At 51.6% G+C, this 15,974-nt stretch overlaps 7 protein-coding genes across 7 annotated transcripts; 4 read left to right on the top strand and 3 right to left on the bottom strand.

Moving 5' to 3' along the window:
• Nucleotides 1-501: 501 nt before the first annotated feature.
• Nucleotides 502-1,278, top strand: MP1_0 (Cell wall mannoprotein 1; the record flags this gene model as incomplete). The annotated part of the gene is made up of 1 exon (XM_014687503.1): nt 502-1,278. The coding sequence occupies one exon, from the start codon at nt 502-504 to the stop codon at nt 1,276-1,278; it is 777 nt and encodes a 258-aa protein (XP_014542989.1).
• A 1,793-nt stretch (nt 1,279-3,071) lies between these two features.
• On the top strand, nt 3,072-4,619 carry G6M90_00g000780 (uncharacterized protein; the record flags this gene model as incomplete). Its single annotated transcript, XM_014687504.1, has 1 exon — nt 3,072-4,619. The coding sequence occupies one exon, from the start codon at nt 3,072-3,074 to the stop codon at nt 4,617-4,619; it is 1,548 nt and encodes a 515-aa protein (XP_014542990.1).
• Nucleotides 4,620-6,692: 2,073 nt separating this feature from the next.
• Nucleotides 6,693-8,173, bottom strand: G6M90_00g000770 (uncharacterized protein; the record flags this gene model as incomplete). The annotated part of the gene is made up of 2 exons (XM_014687505.1): nt 6,693-7,466; nt 7,574-8,173. 2 exons carry the CDS (start codon nt 8,171-8,173, stop codon nt 6,693-6,695), a joined length of 1,374 nt encoding a protein of 457 aa, XP_014542991.1.
• Nucleotides 8,174-8,805: 632 nt separating this feature from the next.
• G6M90_00g000760 (uncharacterized protein) lies at nt 8,806-10,275 on the top strand (the record flags this gene model as incomplete). Its single annotated transcript, XM_014687506.2, has 3 exons — nt 8,806-8,968; nt 9,052-9,884; nt 9,955-10,275. 3 exons carry the CDS (start codon nt 8,806-8,808, stop codon nt 10,273-10,275), a joined length of 1,317 nt encoding a protein of 438 aa, XP_014542992.2.
• Nucleotides 10,276-10,900: 625 nt separating this feature from the next.
• On the bottom strand, nt 10,901-11,959 carry G6M90_00g000750 (uncharacterized protein; the record flags this gene model as incomplete). Its single annotated transcript, XM_014687507.1, has 1 exon — nt 10,901-11,959. The coding sequence occupies one exon, from the start codon at nt 11,957-11,959 to the stop codon at nt 10,901-10,903; it is 1,059 nt and encodes a 352-aa protein (XP_014542993.1).
• A 1,393-nt stretch (nt 11,960-13,352) lies between these two features.
• Nucleotides 13,353-14,138, top strand: G6M90_00g000740 (uncharacterized protein; the record flags this gene model as incomplete). Its single annotated transcript, XM_014687508.1, has 1 exon — nt 13,353-14,138. The coding sequence occupies one exon, from the start codon at nt 13,353-13,355 to the stop codon at nt 14,136-14,138; it is 786 nt and encodes a 261-aa protein (XP_014542994.1).
• A 279-nt stretch (nt 14,139-14,417) lies between these two features.
• ntf2_0 (Nuclear transport factor 2) lies at nt 14,418-15,107 on the bottom strand (the record flags this gene model as incomplete). Its single annotated transcript, XM_014687509.2, has 6 exons — nt 14,418-14,519; nt 14,575-14,676; nt 14,735-14,806; nt 14,867-14,931; nt 14,993-15,010; nt 15,080-15,107. The coding sequence occupies 6 exons, from the start codon at nt 15,105-15,107 to the stop codon at nt 14,418-14,420; spliced, it is 387 nt and encodes a 128-aa protein (XP_014542995.2).
• Nucleotides 15,108-15,974: the final 867 nt, after the last annotated feature.

Raw genomic sequence — 15,974 nt, 5'->3', positions numbered from 1 at the left:
TATACGCTAGTAGTAGTATTCCGTGCTTTGTATCGTGGGACGGGGTGGATGGGGTGTACAGTAACATGTACATACAGTAGTTGCAATACTTGATTTGACTCCCCGTAAACCTTCTCTCAAGAGCCATCCTTGGGTCAGGTTGCTGTAGACTTCACTAGATCTACATGGGTTCGAACACCCCCCTCCCCAGGGTTGCCCCAGACAGGTCCTTGTTATTTTCACTGTTCTCGAGCGGGAGCCTCGGCAGGGTCGCACTTGGGACATGGGATTGAGCATTCGTCTTGGAGCTTGTGAAGTTTTCCCAAAGAGGCGCAGCACGCCTCAGGGGACGGAGGAAAAAGGTATAAACTCACACTCCCCTTCCTCCCACAGATAACCTGATCCTCTTCCCTTCAACCTGCCCTTCTGTTTTCAGCCGTAACAAAACCACAATCGTTTCTGTCCCGGTCGACTTACACTCGTTCTTACAACAAGAAGTCTACTCCATCTTGAACCGACAAAATGAAGTTCTCCAACGCTGTTGTCTTGGCTGCCGCCACCGGCACCTACGCCCAGATCACCGTTATCCAGGGTGTCCTCACCTCTGTCGGAGGTGGCATTGATGGTCTTAACTCCGCTGCCAGCGGTTTCAACGGAGATGTTGATGCTGTCAAGTCCAAGGCTGACGCCCTCGTCTCTACCATCAAGTCCGGCAAGTCCAAGGTCGATAGTTCCTCGGACCTCCAACTCACCGATGCTCTGGGCTTGACCGACCCCGTCCAGGCCTTGACCAAGAAGGGCCAGTCCCTGGCCGACAATTTCAAGGCCAAGCGCTCTGATGTTGAGAAGGCTGGCGCTTGCGGCACCGTTCGCACTGAGCTCAAGGATATCAACGACAACTCCCAGGCTCTCATCAAGTCGGTTGTCGCCAAGGTCCCCAAGGATGCCCAGACCATTGCCCAAAGTCTCGCCGCCGGACTGACCAAGGTCCTTGACCAGGCTCAGGACGACTTCTCCGAGAGCAACTGCAAGGACTCTGGCAGCCCTGGCGGCTCCAGCTCCAAGACTGGCGGCTCTTCGCAGACCTCTGCCGCCGCTCCCACCACTGCTGCCGCAACTGGTGGACACAGCTCTGCCTCTGCCTCTGCCTCTGCCCCTGCCACCACTCTGGCTCCCACCTCTGCTGCCCCCTCGGGCAATGGTACCACTGGCGGCAACCCCCCTCCCGTCACCGCCGGTGCCTCTTTCCTGGCTCCCGCTGGTGCCCTCGTCATGGCTGTTGCCGCCGCTCTTCTGTAAATTGCCAAGTCAATTTAGGAAGCTGCACTTTGATGACGCAGGAACATATTTTGCTCGCATGCTAGATGACTGTTTGGATGGACGTTCATGCTGTCCCGATTCAAGATGCAATCGGTGTCGAGTAAAGGGTTTTATGTAACATAACGGGAAAAGATTTTTTTTTTGAAACACGTCTTTTGGTAATACATGGGCTGTGTTTTTTTGTTTAATGCCAAACTGTCTTGGGGATTCGGTTCATAACATGCAGTCTTATGTCGACTAGCTAGACAGCGTCAGTTGCGGCCCAATTGGCCACCTAATATACCATGTCGTACGACATTCTATACAATTTACCTTCTATTTTCCCAAGCGCGTTTCCCCGTGCGAATTGAGCGCTGATATTAACCGCAATAGATGGACTACCGCCACGTACGTACTGTCATGTTGGCTGGTACAGGGGCGTTCTTTGTAGGGATAGCAGAGGGATTTGTCGCCCTGACGAGATGTACGAATACGCGCAGGCGAAAAGACGAACGCGGCCGTGACCTTGGTGGTATTCGTGCGAGTCGGGGGATGCTGGTGGATGGGAATGGCTCCGTTCGCATGCCCGCAGCTTAAGCTTAATGCGGTTTCGGCTGGAAGCCGTCAAAAGCAGTGAACGAAGAAGAAAGAATCATGACACATGGATTGTATTAACCCACACTGTCCACACTGGGGGTCATGGGGCGACACTGGAAGTTGGGCGATGAATGCATGCATCATGGATTGTCGTCGAACCTGGGCCCACACGTGCCCTGTCAAATGTCGACATGTCAAGATGGCTTGAGCTTTGGAATGGACACGTGGGCGACTTAGTTTCGGAAACATCCGAGCCACCACGAGCAAGGCTTTGAACCAGATCGGCAATTGAGCGAAAAAAAAGAAAAAATACGTACATGGTAATTGATGCCTTGCGATGTGTACAAAGATCAAATCCGGGATGTACGGAGTACGGAGTATGGGCAAACGACTGTTGCACAATATGTCTGGTACTCTGCAGTCCGTACCGTGAGAGACAAGACATGCTCAGATCGGGCCAGAGGGAGAATTTACACCCAATGTCGACTGAGGACTCGCACCGTGCTCTGCCGGCCTGGGGTTCCTACACGTCAAGGTCGCGATTCAAGTCTTGAAGAGAGAAAACGAAACAAAGTCGGGATTCGAAGGAGCCACGTGGTTAGGGTTAGGGTCGATCGCCACACGTCGCCCGTGGGCCACTCCCGGTCGCGTCGTACCAAAGGAAAACAGATGCTGGGAATGGCGGCTGGGTGACGCAACACAATTGCCACGGGAACTATCAGCCTCGCCCGCAAGAGAAGATGACAGAGCGTCACGACGTCACTTCTTGCCCCGCTGCCTGGTGATGGCCTCGCAAAAAGCGAGTTCGGCACGTATTTGCCGCTGCGCACCGTCCCGTCTTACCGCCCACCGCACAGAAACGAGTGCTTTCACGCGCAAGCTGATGCGGCCCGCGAGGGGTGATTGGCTTACAAGACCACCCGAGACAGGCCGTATTCTGAGGCTGGATAGGAGCTGAAAGGGGTGGGTGGCCCGAGGCGTACAGCTACGAGAAGCCACAACGCCAAAGATTGAGTGCCTGAATGTGTGCTGTCTAGCCATGCGAACTATCAGTTCGTGTACGCGTGCTCTACAATGGGAAGAGCCTGGCAAGGCTTGAAGACGTATTTATACAACGACGGAATATGGAGAGCTATGCTCTGGTCAGGGCATCTCTTGCCCTCGATTAACGCCGTATACTCTCCAACCCATTCATCATGATCATCACTGTTATGTCTACTGCGACGGTCCGCGTCCTCTTGCGAGTATACTTCATCGTCTTCATAGCTGCCACCGCGTGGATCTCCAAGATAGCTTTGCATATATTAGCCAAAATCATCGTCGCCCGCCACCGTACGGTTTCTGCCACGAGCGCCATCGGCTCGCTAGACGGCCTCGACCTTGTGCTCACCTCGTTCCGGCTTCGCAGGCTCGCAGGCGGCACTGTGGGATTCTCCATACTGCTGCTCCTGTTTCTCTTGGGAAAGGCGGCCGACGTGCTGACTGCCTACCTCGTTGTCAGCAAGCCCGTAAAGGACAGGTGCTGGTTCGGCCAGGGCCTCATTTTCAACGACTCCGTGCCCAACGTCTATTCGCAAGTCAACGGGAGACCGGTAGCCGTGTTACAGAATGCGCAGATCTTTGCCGTCAACAATACCTGCCCCTACGGAATATACAAAAAAGTCAACCTCGACCCATCGTTCTGCCCCGATGACAAGGACATCATCGGCTCGTGGAAGTGCGAGACGACGGCGTCGCTTACTCTTCCGGCGGGGACTTCAAACGTGACCATCATCAACGACCTGGTATCCAAGAAGATGCTTCACACGAACTGGTTCGATGAGTACAGCGGCAACACCGGCGCAGGATCCAACACTAACCACCTCGTTGTATGGAGCACCTCAGCCGCCGCCAACTCTGACGGATCAGACTGGGGTGTGCTGGCTGCCGTCCAGAAGAACTGGGAACCAGACGAGCCGGTACAGCTCGAGGCCCTCAAATGTATCATGAATGCGCCCGGGGCGACAAACACGGCCCAAAGCATGGCCTCCGTTTACGACCTCAAGATCTGGGCGCCCACGTTTCAGGGCTTGATGTATTGGGGCACCAACACGCCTGCTGTTAACAACGTGGCCGATCAGCTGGCCATGCTGCTCAACACCATGGTCATGATCTCCGGAGGACGCAACTACCTGCTTGCAACGCCGGGGGTCCGACAAGACCGGACGCAGGGGTGCGTCAAGCCCGCGGCGTACGTGCCGCCAACCATGATTGCATTATTTCTGCTTGTACTGGCGCTTTCCCTCCTTTCCTTGCTCGCGTTTCTCACCTTGTTCCTTTGGTATAGAATTCTGAAGGGGAACTTGCCCGAGGACGACGTGCGGGAAATCGAGACGGTTCCACAGGATGTGCTTGAGTGGGCGCTGCTCGCGGTGCGCGGGCACGCATATAGAGCCCGCTTACCACAGCCAAGTGCTGCTGTTCACAATGCCCAAGGCCATGGAAATAACGGGGAGGAGATGGAGGAGCTGTACCCTGTGAATCTTGGCGAGAACGACTTGACGGCCGCAAACGGCGCCAATATGGACATGCCGCTGATTCAACAAGGCCCTGGAGCGCCTGCGGCTGGCGATCTGGGCGGCGTGGGTGATGCAGCTGGTGTTTTGCCGATCGAGGCGAGAGAATTAAGAGAGTTCCAAATCGGTCTTGGACAAGTTGATGGGGAGGGCAGGACAGTCAGGATATTTAGGCGCCCTGGCAGGTAAGAAAGGCGGGGGTTTCATGGCCCAAGTCCTGATTCATGAGGTTCGAATGGGAGATGAGACAACAAGAGCTCGGCCGGGGAACTCGATAGTTGATGGTGTGGCAAAGCAGACCACCTGTTGGAGATGCTCCCTGGGTATGGACGTGGGCGATGTGAATCATCGAGAAGTAGAGGAGACAGTGAGAGCCTGACATGTCTTGGCCGTACTTCTGTTCATTTCGGAGTTGGTTCCAAGTGGCTCACGTGAGCCGTTTGACTAAACCCTTGGCGGGATATCTTGGAGTTGGTAGCAAAAACCATGGAGCGCTTTGGCAGTCTCGCCGGCATATATGTGCCCCTGCAGATCTCTACGCGGCCTTTAGACATCGCCCGATTGAAGTATCTAAGTCATCCTGCGCAACTCGTGCATGACACAATCTCTACGACTTCCATTGTAGGCCATTGGTAGACTCACTCGAGTTGGTGTAGGAATACCGAACGAGCGCACGGCACGAGTTAGGTTCTTTCTGTATTGGGACGGGGAAACCCAATTCCAATCAAGTTAAACCACGCTATAAGCGAATTGCGGTATTGATATATGGCTTCCCAATTACACGAAGTAGAGTGTCTACGCCGATGATGGCCAATGGCCGAGCGGGCGAAAACGTGGACGAAAAGAAGAGAAGCATTGCCTAGACATATCGGGCTGAACCGGTGTGAAGAGCCATCCACCACGGATGGTGCACGACGTACTTTCCGTGAGAAGTTTCCATATGCCAGATCTGTGCGTAGGTCATTGACAAGATTTGCTGCCAACTATGAGGGCGGTTCGAGTGAAGATGGGCTTACTGGAGAGCCACAAATGCAGCACGTTGTCCCTAGGTATGGGTATTTCCATATTTGACATGAGATTTACTAAAAGGAAATGGAGTTTGGAAGGCTCCCCCGGGTGATTGTGCGATCTGGTCAAGCACCCTGTTGATACCAGCGGTCGATCGTTTACCCCCATTGGAAAGATGGCCACGGGAATGCGTGTGGACGGCGTTTTCCACATATTAGGCTGCTTTTATGGAGGATAGGACAAACCGACCCCCGTCCACGATTCTGTTCCTGCGCTACTCAGGATCTAAGTCTGGAACTCGCGCCGGCCGCCCCGTTTTACATCCCCATGTGTCGTGGTATCTGGTTCGGCCATGCTTATGGAATGCGACTCATATCCTGTAAACGCCGTGTTTTATGTAAACGAGTCTGTCTCTCATACACTCACGGCCGCCAGATGGAGTCGAGCCTTCCTCGCTCATGGCCCCGTCTAGCTGCAACATGGCCGCGCGACGATTCCTACAATGACGCAACCCTCACCAGCATCTGGCTTGGTTCGGACTGCCTGTAGATTTCAGTCTTTTTATAGAGTGAGGCAATGGTCCTCTGAGGCTGTCCACCGACTCTCGGCAGTCCATGTAGGTTTTCATTGGCACAAAATCTGGAGTCACCGAGAGGCGCTTGTGCCCTGCTGCCCACCACGGCAACATACAGGGCACCAACCAACACCAAACGACGTCATTAAATGCAAAGGAGTTGTACGTACCAAGTGGACCCAATGATATTATTGGCAATTGCCAACCACTTTATCCCAATCGGGCAATATTGAAGACACATTTACCGTCATATGCCCATAGCCCCAACATCTAGGTTGCGAAGCATAAATATAGCAAGGTGTCGATCCAGAGTCATGAATGCGAAAGCTACATAGCACCATTATTATCACATCCTAATTCTCCCGTCCCATATCGGGCGAGGACATGGGGTTTTTTGCTTGCGGGTCGGATGCAGCGTGTAAGTGGTCAAATTTTCCAGTATTATGTATATGAGGAAATTGAATAATGTAAATTCAAAACGCGTAATTATTGAGTGATGTTGAATCTCTCTCTCTCTCCAGCCATGGAGCCTCTCAATATGTGTCCATGTTGTTGTCAACGAATGCTTGTCCCGACTAGGGTTATAACACTACTCTATTCCCCTTGGCCTAGTATTCCCCTATCCTCTCATTATATAATATTCACTTGCTCCATCCTATCCCCCAAAGCCATTGCTGTCGTCAACACGCTATACCCCACTCCGTCGCTCTTGTCCCGGCCACATCCTGAGAAACTACGGCGCCGCGCATGGCCTTTTCTGCCAACTGAATGGCATTAAACGGCTTGGCCATCAGCCCGATATACGTCGCTGCTGACAGGAAGGCGCTTCGAGATTTTATACACCAGCCGCTCATGATAACGTGGCCGTGTATCTCAAGCTGCAGGTCAAGCTCGCATATGGCATGTATGAACTCGCCAGCTTCCGTCTCCGACTTGACCAGCTTATGTAGAATCGGCTTGTTCTCGCGACTAATCTGCGCAACAATCCACATGGCAATGACCCTTCCTGCAACGCCACACACTAGTAAAATACAAAGGACCATGAGCGCAACGGATATGGACATGAGCGTTGCCGAAGCAAATAGTGCCGTGCCAAACGCGAATACGGCCACACTTGCGCCCTTTGACAGGACCTGCGCTATGGCATGTAGCCGAGAGATCCCTTGTATAGAGATGACCACGTAGAAGCATGTTCTTGAGTAGCCTGATCCTTTATCTGTGGCAATGCGAATGTGTTGGTTCGTGTTTGGCCCGGCCTTGAGAGCCTCGAGTGCATTTGCATACCTGCCTCCTCGACGGTCTGTAATCTTGGGCACGGTGTCGTCGAGCAGGATCCCCGTTGGCTTCCTCGAGACACGGATAGTCCAGCTCCGTGTAAACGGCGCGGCAACCAGATTATCAAAGATGGAAACTGCCGAGACTAGCAAATACCAAAAGTACATCCACCCCCAGACCTATGGCAAACGCCATTTGTCCGCGTTAGCAAAGTTTGGTCCCTCTCTCTCTCTATACACGTATACACATACTTGGGCAATGTGAAGAGGGAATGGGCGGTACATACTCGACACCACCACGTCACGACCGCTCCCCTCTGCGCATACCACATGGGCACAAGCAAGCCTATCACGAGGATGGACTGCAAGGCCATGGCAACAAACAGTCCGGGTCCCACGTCGCCACCGCTATCGTCGTCTGCCCTCTGCTGGACTTCTGCGGCGAACCTCTGTGCAGCAGACACGTCATCCTGTGCCTCGGTAGAGCAGAGCTGCCGCACGCTGCCGTTAAAGGAGTTGGCCGAGGAAGACAGCATGTGCCTGGTCGCGGTGACTCCCGTCGTAGGCATGAAGCCGCCGTACGAGAAGGGCTCAGCCGGGTCGTACTCGCCCACGTTGGACGGGGTGATGGAGCCGCCGAGACTGAGAAACATGCTGAGGACTCCGGCCAGCGGTACCAATTTATAGACAATCCACATCTCACGGGTCGGCGCCCCGAGGAGAGCTCCCGCCGTCGGCAGCAGGCTCAGCGCGCCGGCGGCGCCGTTGTACTCTGCCGCGTTTAACTGGCCGACGAGTTCGAGGGCGGCGGTCAGGTTGGCCAGGCACTGGTAGACCGAGCCGTTGGCCAGGCACTGGTAGACCGAGCCGCCTCTGTGAATCGCCATCCCACGGTCAAAGGGACTAGCTGAAGACGTATCTCCTTTGGGTATTCACAGTCACGAAAGAGGCAGGGCTAGTTTGCTATGGGGAAGCGAGTTGGAGGAGGAGAAAAGTTGTTGTGTCATACTACGACGCCGTGGAACAATTTGCCATTTGCAAAATCAACACCATTCCTTGCCTTTTCAACTCAAGTCTTGCCGCCACGAAAGCCTTGAGAGCCGCCCAAACCCAGTCAACGACAAACAATGAATAAGGGGGTGGCTTTCGGTGAGCAGCCTTTATCTGTTGTATAACGAGGCTACCAGTCGTACTCAAGAAAGTGGAGGAAATTCGGGTAGTACATGCTGATATTTCTCCGTATCGTCTAGTAAACATTCGCCATTGCAACGGGTGTACAACGAAGTCGTGCAACGTCAAACGCACATTAAAGCCGCCACGCTCTCTTCCAGCGTCTTTCCACTATCCCCCATCATTCATGACGTTTTGTCAATGCTTGTTTCCTGTTGTTCTGCTTTTCTCCTCTACATTGCAGCCCATTCACGTTCGCTCCTTGGCGGCTTCATCAAGCACATATCCATTCTGTCTGCCTCTCCTCCGTGCTGTGGTAACCTCTGCAACTTCTCAGAAGCTGTTAGCCATGTCTCACATTGAAAACGTGGACGGTGTAGTCTTTGACCCTAACCTCACGAAGCCTGACGTTCTCGTCCTTCAAAATCTGGTGGCTGATATTCGAGAGTATCAAGAGCGTGACGAGCAATGCCAGCGACGCCGTGACAAAGAAGGCAGTGATAAAGAGAAAGGTAGTACAATGCACAGCAACAGACCTTGGCGTATTTGAATGTGTCGCAGATGGCATTATTTGTGCTAACTACAGATGTAATAGGCCAAAGTCATCGAGATGCGGCGACTATAACCGCTCTCGCCGCCTTAAATGACCCCAAGCATGCCCTATTTGAACCCACGGTATTTAGCCAAGTTGATACTGGTGATATTCGACTGCCCCTTTCTATCGACGCCTGGATTTTCCGTCCCTATGTCCGCGTCGCCCGGTCGATTGTCCGTGTTGAGACAGACGTGGTAATGCTTACGCATCTATTACTGTACTTCTCCACGTCGGTCCCGAGCGCCATGTTTCTATTCTGGAAGTTTACCTGGGTCCATGGGCTGCTTCATTTTATCATGCAAGTCAGCTACATGGGCACCTATACCCTCATGATGCACCAGCACATACACATGCGGGGAATTCTCAACAAGCGCTTGTCTATACTTGACTCGCTGTTCCCGTACATTACCGATCCGTTGATGGGACATACCTGGAATTCCTACTACTATCATCACGTCAAACATCACCACGTCGAGGGAAACGGGCCTGACGACCTCTCATCTACCATCAGATACCAGCGCGATAATGTCTTGCATTTCCTGCATTATACCGCGCGGTTCTTCTTCTTAATCTGGCTTGACCTGCCCCTCTACTTCATAAGGAAGGGGTGGCCAGCCTTCGCGATAAAGGCTGCTTTTTGGGAGCTGAGCTGGTACACAACGCTCTATACGCTATATCAGTATAACCCAAAGGCAACTTTTACCGTATTCCTGCTCCCGTTGCTGCTGCTCCGCTCTGGCCTAATGCTGGGCAACTGGGGTCAGCATGCCTTTGTAGATCATGACGAACCCAGCTCTGACTATCGCTCCAGTATTACGCTAATTGATGTTCCGGTTAGTACCCTCGCCCTTGCTGGATTTCCTATCGGACCTGGCTAATTGTTTACTTTTCATGAGCAAATAGAGCAATCGGTACTGCTTCAATGATGGCTATCATACGTCTCATCACCTAAACCCGCGTCGGCATTGGCGTGAACATCCCGTCTCGTTTATGAAGAGCAAGGAGCTGTACGCAGTGCAAAAAGCTCTCGTGTTCCACAATATTGACTACCTCATGATTACAGTACGACTGCTCATGAAGGACTATCGCACTCTTGCGAGGTGTATGATACCCATTGGGGAGGAGCAAATGTCGATGAGCATAGAAGATCGAATGGCGCTCCTAAGAAGCCATACCCAGAAGTTTACAGAGAAAGAGATTCAGGACAAGTTCAAGGCCAAGTGAACTACAGAAGCACGTTTATGTCGGGAAGAAAGCGAAGGGCAACCCCGATAGATTGAGTATTTTCAAAGCTCTGTAAATTACATTCCGTGAGCTCTTTTGAAGGTACCAACAATCCACATTAGACATCAAGAAAGCGATGACAGACCGGCTGGGGTCAGTGGGAGAGTACGGTGAGACAGCTGAACATTACATTACAGGCGGCATCTCTACCGGTGATGGGGAAAATACTTGGTTAAGTAAGTAGTATGAGAAATACACCTACATTTCTATGATGGTCTTGTATCTCGTTACAATATAAAGTACAATGCGCGTAACAACTTTTCCATGTATACACATACAAGGGACCCTGTATAGGCTACGACAAACGCACAACAGCTATGCTTCAAATATAGGTATACGTAAGATGTCTGGTAGGACAAAGGCAAACCGTAATCATTAAACCATAATGTTTTAAATCTATCTAATAGATTGTCTATCGCCAATGGCCTAAAGATGATCAAAAAGATTGAACTCTGGAGGATGATCAACACACAAAAATCTCGACAAATCCCATAACCAGACAATAGTAATGCTGCAGACACCGAGTCTGCGTGTTTAACAGAGTCAAACCAAGTAGATGCACTCTTTAATCAAAGGCGCTCTCAAGGACATCAATGACGGTAAAGTTGTAACCCGTAGGCTCCTGGACCTCATCCCGCACAAACTTGCCATGCTCAACCTTGAGATTAACCTGGGTTCTTCTGGGGTTCCCCTGACTATCCGTGATAGGAGCGCTGATTGTGCACGGCGTGGTAAACTTGTAGTTGATGCTATACTTGGCCTCGTCTGCCCACCACACATTCTCAGCAAACTCCTTGGGCAGAACTGCACCGGTAGGCGAGCCGTCCTTGTTCGTCATGGTAAAGTACATGTCACCGATGGTGTCCCATGTGGTGTCTTGCCCACGGACGGCGGGGAGAGAAAGGTTCCCCCGGAGAAGCTTGTTGTCCCGCAAGACGTCGTACGCAGGGAACGTGGCCGGGAACCATTCCTTTCCAACGCGAGGCTTCCAGCAGACAGGGTCAACCATGGGGATAAGGGGGCAGTTTCCCTTGAGCGTCGCCATGTACGTCCAGGTCTGAACCGAGCAGTGGGTGTTCTTGGGGCATTCGCGAGTCCTGCCCACCTCCTTTCGGTACTCCTTTTGGTTGCTGTTCTCGCCGCTGTGCCCGTTGGAGTTGGTGTTGCTGTGATGCACACCCCCGGACACGCCGATGCCCGCGAAACCAATGTTGACTGAGCTGTCGATTCCAAAAGTGGTAGAGTCTTCCATGCTCCAGCCAGCCGTTGAGGTGTCGACGGTGGCGACGGATTCCGCAATGTCCATCGTCACGGGCCCGTTGTCTGAGGCGTCCTCGTGGGCACTGATGGCGATGGTGACTTCGTCAACGTTGAATTGAACGCGGTCGCTGAGGCATCCCCAGGAAGGAAACATTTTTGAGGGAAGGTCGATGTACGGGTCTGGCTGGCTGTCGATAAAGTTCTTGACGAGCGCTATCTCATCTTTTGCCTTTTGGACATGTTCAACCATGCGGCCAAGTGCCAAACCGTCAAATTTGGCAAGAGTGGGAATAACGGCAGGGGGAGCGGCAGCATAGGCGAGGACGGCGAAGAGAGGGGAGAGCAGTGCAACTTCGGGAACCATTTTGATCAGGCTGGAGAACTCGACTAGCCCTTGGTGTTTTTTTGGTTTGATAGGAGAAAGTCTGAAAACAAGAATGGTTGGCGGGGATGAGTCCTACATTTTGGAATGAGAAGTCGGCATTAATATACAGAATTGGTATGGGAAACTCATCCTTTGTCCGAGTCAGTCAGTTCTACAACACCATGATTGATAATCTTCACTCACGCCACGCCCCACGCTTAACCTGGCGTCAATAAGTACTATGAGATCAATATCAGGTTACTAAAGGGCTGAGGCATCTGCCACGTTAGACTTGGAGCGGAGTTTTCTGCCATTATCACGCCAAAAAAAGAAGAAAGTTTGGACTATTGACTGCACGGTGCACGTAGATATCATGCAGTTTACAATTTCCTGTGCCCTTGTTGCCTTATTAACAAGGACAACCGTATACTATGGCTGGGTATCCATTGATTGCGTAACTTGCGGTTCTCTCTTCCAGTATACTCCATGTACATATGCTGCAACCTTGACCCCTGTCACTATTACAGTCCATTCGCCGAAAGTGGTTTTCCGGAGTAGATTTACTAAAGGTTTATGGAATAATAGCCGGGAGGCCTCTTAGACTGAATGAATAACATGAACTCTTCTAGCGAGACAGGTGGAAGAAATGGGAGGAATGATCATGTGCTACAAAACCAAAACCACAGGAAGTTTGAATGTCTCACAACGCGATACAATCATCCAAGCAAGTATATCGGTAAATGACTAGGCGATCACAAGACGTTAAGCCAAACCTTTGCCAGTGGGTCAGGTCACTCTTATTATAGGACAAGAAGTTCCGGAACTCTAGGACTCCGATTCCTGTCGGCGACTTATGGATAGTGAATTTGATCTTTGGGCTGTAACTATAACTTGCCCTGGGTTTTATACCCTGCTATATCCCTACCAGTATGGCCGGGGGTGGAAATATTTGCCCCTACGACTGGTACGTACTATGAGCATATCAAAGCTAAAAAAGAAAAGAGAAGTGCTTGGGTAAAGAATTATCCGTCGGACCAAGCAATTACTAGTCTAAGTGCCGAGTCGTGGTTGACCCTGGCCAGGTATAGCAAGAAAATTATATACATCGGATGCCTGTAAGCCTTGAGGGGTTACCCATGTCATAGCCGCCCAAACACTGTCAAATATAGGGCGCAGCCCATGATGCCTGCAAGACGGAGTTTATTGGAATAAATAACCAAAAGAAGAAATTATTTTGGGTCCCGTATCTGAACCTTTTGTCACGCACAGTGACATCTGCCGGGCTGGGTTGGGAGTGCCTTATATCTGCATTTGACTGCTGCCGTTGGTGAACTCTACTCACTCTCATTCTGCTAGCATCCTTGGAGAACCTAGACACAGCCGAATCACCACTATGCGTTTCTTGAAAGCTTTTGTTTCGGCCCTCGCGGTTGCGGTAACAGCAGAGCCTGTGCCTCGCCGTTCGGGCCTGAAACCCCTTGTGCGTCGCGATGAGACCGACTCCATGACCAAGGAGACCCTACTGGCGGCCATGAAGGATGCCAGCGGGAGCATGGCTTTGCGTGAAGAGCCATTCACCCTCATTGTTCAGGGTGGTGCCGTGAATGTTATTCTCGGCAACCGACAGACTACTGGGGACATCGATTACATCGCCACCACGTATTCCGCCAACGAACCCGAAAAGTATGGCGAAGAAGTCCTCGACAAGCTCAAGCCCGGGTGGAAATGGGCCCATCAGAGTTCCGCCAAGAGGTGCAAACCGATTCCGTCAAAATGGACCGACAATACCATCTCGGCGTTTTTTTACAAGAAGGCCGCCCTTTGGGAAAAGTACAAGTCGGAAGCCGAGGCACAAGACACTGTCCTCTCGGCCGAGGGGATGGATGACGATGGAACGGGCATCAAGTTCATCGCCGCGCCGTGGGACTGGCAGTTTGTGGGCAAGATGGTCTCCTCGGGGGCCGATGGGAAGCCAAGAAAGCCGTATGACTTTGACGATGCCAAGTTTTACATGCAGAAGTGGCTTGAAAAGAGTCAGAGGCAATCTGTCAGCTATAGTGACATGAAGAGTTGGTTCTCGGCATGGGGCAAGGAAGCACCGTCGACCCTGGGTCAATTAGCTAGAGAGGTGAACCAAAAGGCTGGGACCGACTTGATTACGGGTATATCGGATGAGTAATGATGAAACTCGAATCACGTTTATCACATGGCACGGTTGTTTAGGCAGTGTAGACAAATAAGAGACTCTCGAGTGCACATACAAGAAGTGCAATTATATGACAACTAACTGAACTAAATTACTTGTGAATACTGCTGCGTAGCCTAGAAGCAGAGGCAATAATAACGCTATTGTCTTGAACGAGGGGCTTCATTTTGACATGGTCCGTTTTTAGCTATTCAAAGCTTGACATCAGTTTACAAACCAGCTCAATTCATGTCACCAGACTCCCCCCACGCTTTAGTGCATCCGGAAAATGTCGTTGAAGATAAAATAGCCATCGCCGTCTGGGAGAAGCTGGAAAGACTGAACAAACTTCATGGCAGGCTCTGTCTCTCCCCTCTATGCATCAATCAGTAGTTGCCAATCGTTGAGTTGCAGGAGCGGCAAAACTCACCAACAAGACGCCCTTGACAAGAACCAAGACGCCTCCCTCATCATTCGACGGCATAGCGTCGAATCCCTGGATGTGGTGCAGGACTTTTGGCAATGGCAGACTCTATAGCACCAAGAGTTAGCATCCCTGCCGTATAGAACACACCACCTGACACACATACAGTGAGCTTTTCGGCAATTGACGTGGCGCCGTGACACGGAGTGGTGTCCCACAACATCATGGAATTGTCTCTCTTTGCCGGCAATGGTTAGCTGAGGAGTTGATGGCCCGGCATTCGGGGCCACACACTCACGTAGAATTTGTATACGGCGGGCCGATCATTATCAAACACCTGATAGTAGTGCTTGATAAACGACCCTGCGTTCAATTAGTTCGTCTAGGCTCAGAATAGGGGGAAGAGTGTTGAGGCGCTACCCACTTGCATTATCCTCTATTTCTACTCGGCATCAGAGTCAGCGCGGCAATCTAGGATTCCGTTGTCATTCCACGGAGCGCCGAGACTTACCGTCTGTAGTTAGCCACTTGTCAGCCATTATTCGACTATATTAAAGGCAGTTCTGAAGTGGCGTGTTATTGCAAAGGGTTGTGGTTGACGCAGTCGGTGCGGGTGTGGGATATAGAAGATGGCTGTGCGGTTGAGTGCAAGCAGTGCCGAGGCCACCCAAAAGGGGTTTTAAACTTGGCGCACGACGGCCTGTTACTGACGCCATTCGAGTCCAGGTTTAATAAGGATGGAGAATTTGTCATTGGAGGCACAGCTCCGTGAATTTTGCATCCATGGTTCGGCGGGTCGACAAACTGACATGACGGAGCTTCTGCTCCAGCCCCTGTCTTGTTTCAACACCCGCGACACAGCAGGGGGCTATATAGACTAAGAAAATCAACGTTGGAAACATTACACAGTGCCGTTGAAATAAGAGGCCGGGGTGACAGAAGTACCTCGTGTCTCATAGGTCCATTCATCTTTCCCGGGGTCTACTGCCCCCGACTTCGTTGAAAATGGCAACAAGGAGCGCAACCACAACTTGAACCTCAAAGAGCGGGCAGTGCGCGGGGCAGTGCAGAGAACGGCATGATTGATAACATTCATGCTAAGACAACATTGAACCCACTGTTTACCGGAGCAACGCCAGCATAATACAAGGGATGAACGGGAAAGCCCGTCAGCTTTAGGCAGACCATGGCGATATGATCAACGACAGGGCGCGCAAGGGCTCCCCTGCTGCCGCTAAAATAGGCAATATCGCGGCAATCGATACTAGTCCCAAGAATGCAGCATTGCGCGCACAAATATATCAAGTATATTACTTTAATCATAAGTTGTATCCATCATTTATCTTCTATCACCTGACCAGCCCCAATAATTCCCGCAACCCATGACATATGGGTATTGCATGGTG

This window comes from Metarhizium brunneum, chromosome 1 (genome assembly GCF_013426205.1).
Source record: "Metarhizium brunneum chromosome 1, complete sequence".
NCBI classification, from domain to species: Eukaryota; Fungi; Ascomycota; class Sordariomycetes; order Hypocreales; family Clavicipitaceae; genus Metarhizium; species Metarhizium brunneum.
This window is presented reverse-complemented; position numbering and strand designations above follow the sequence as displayed.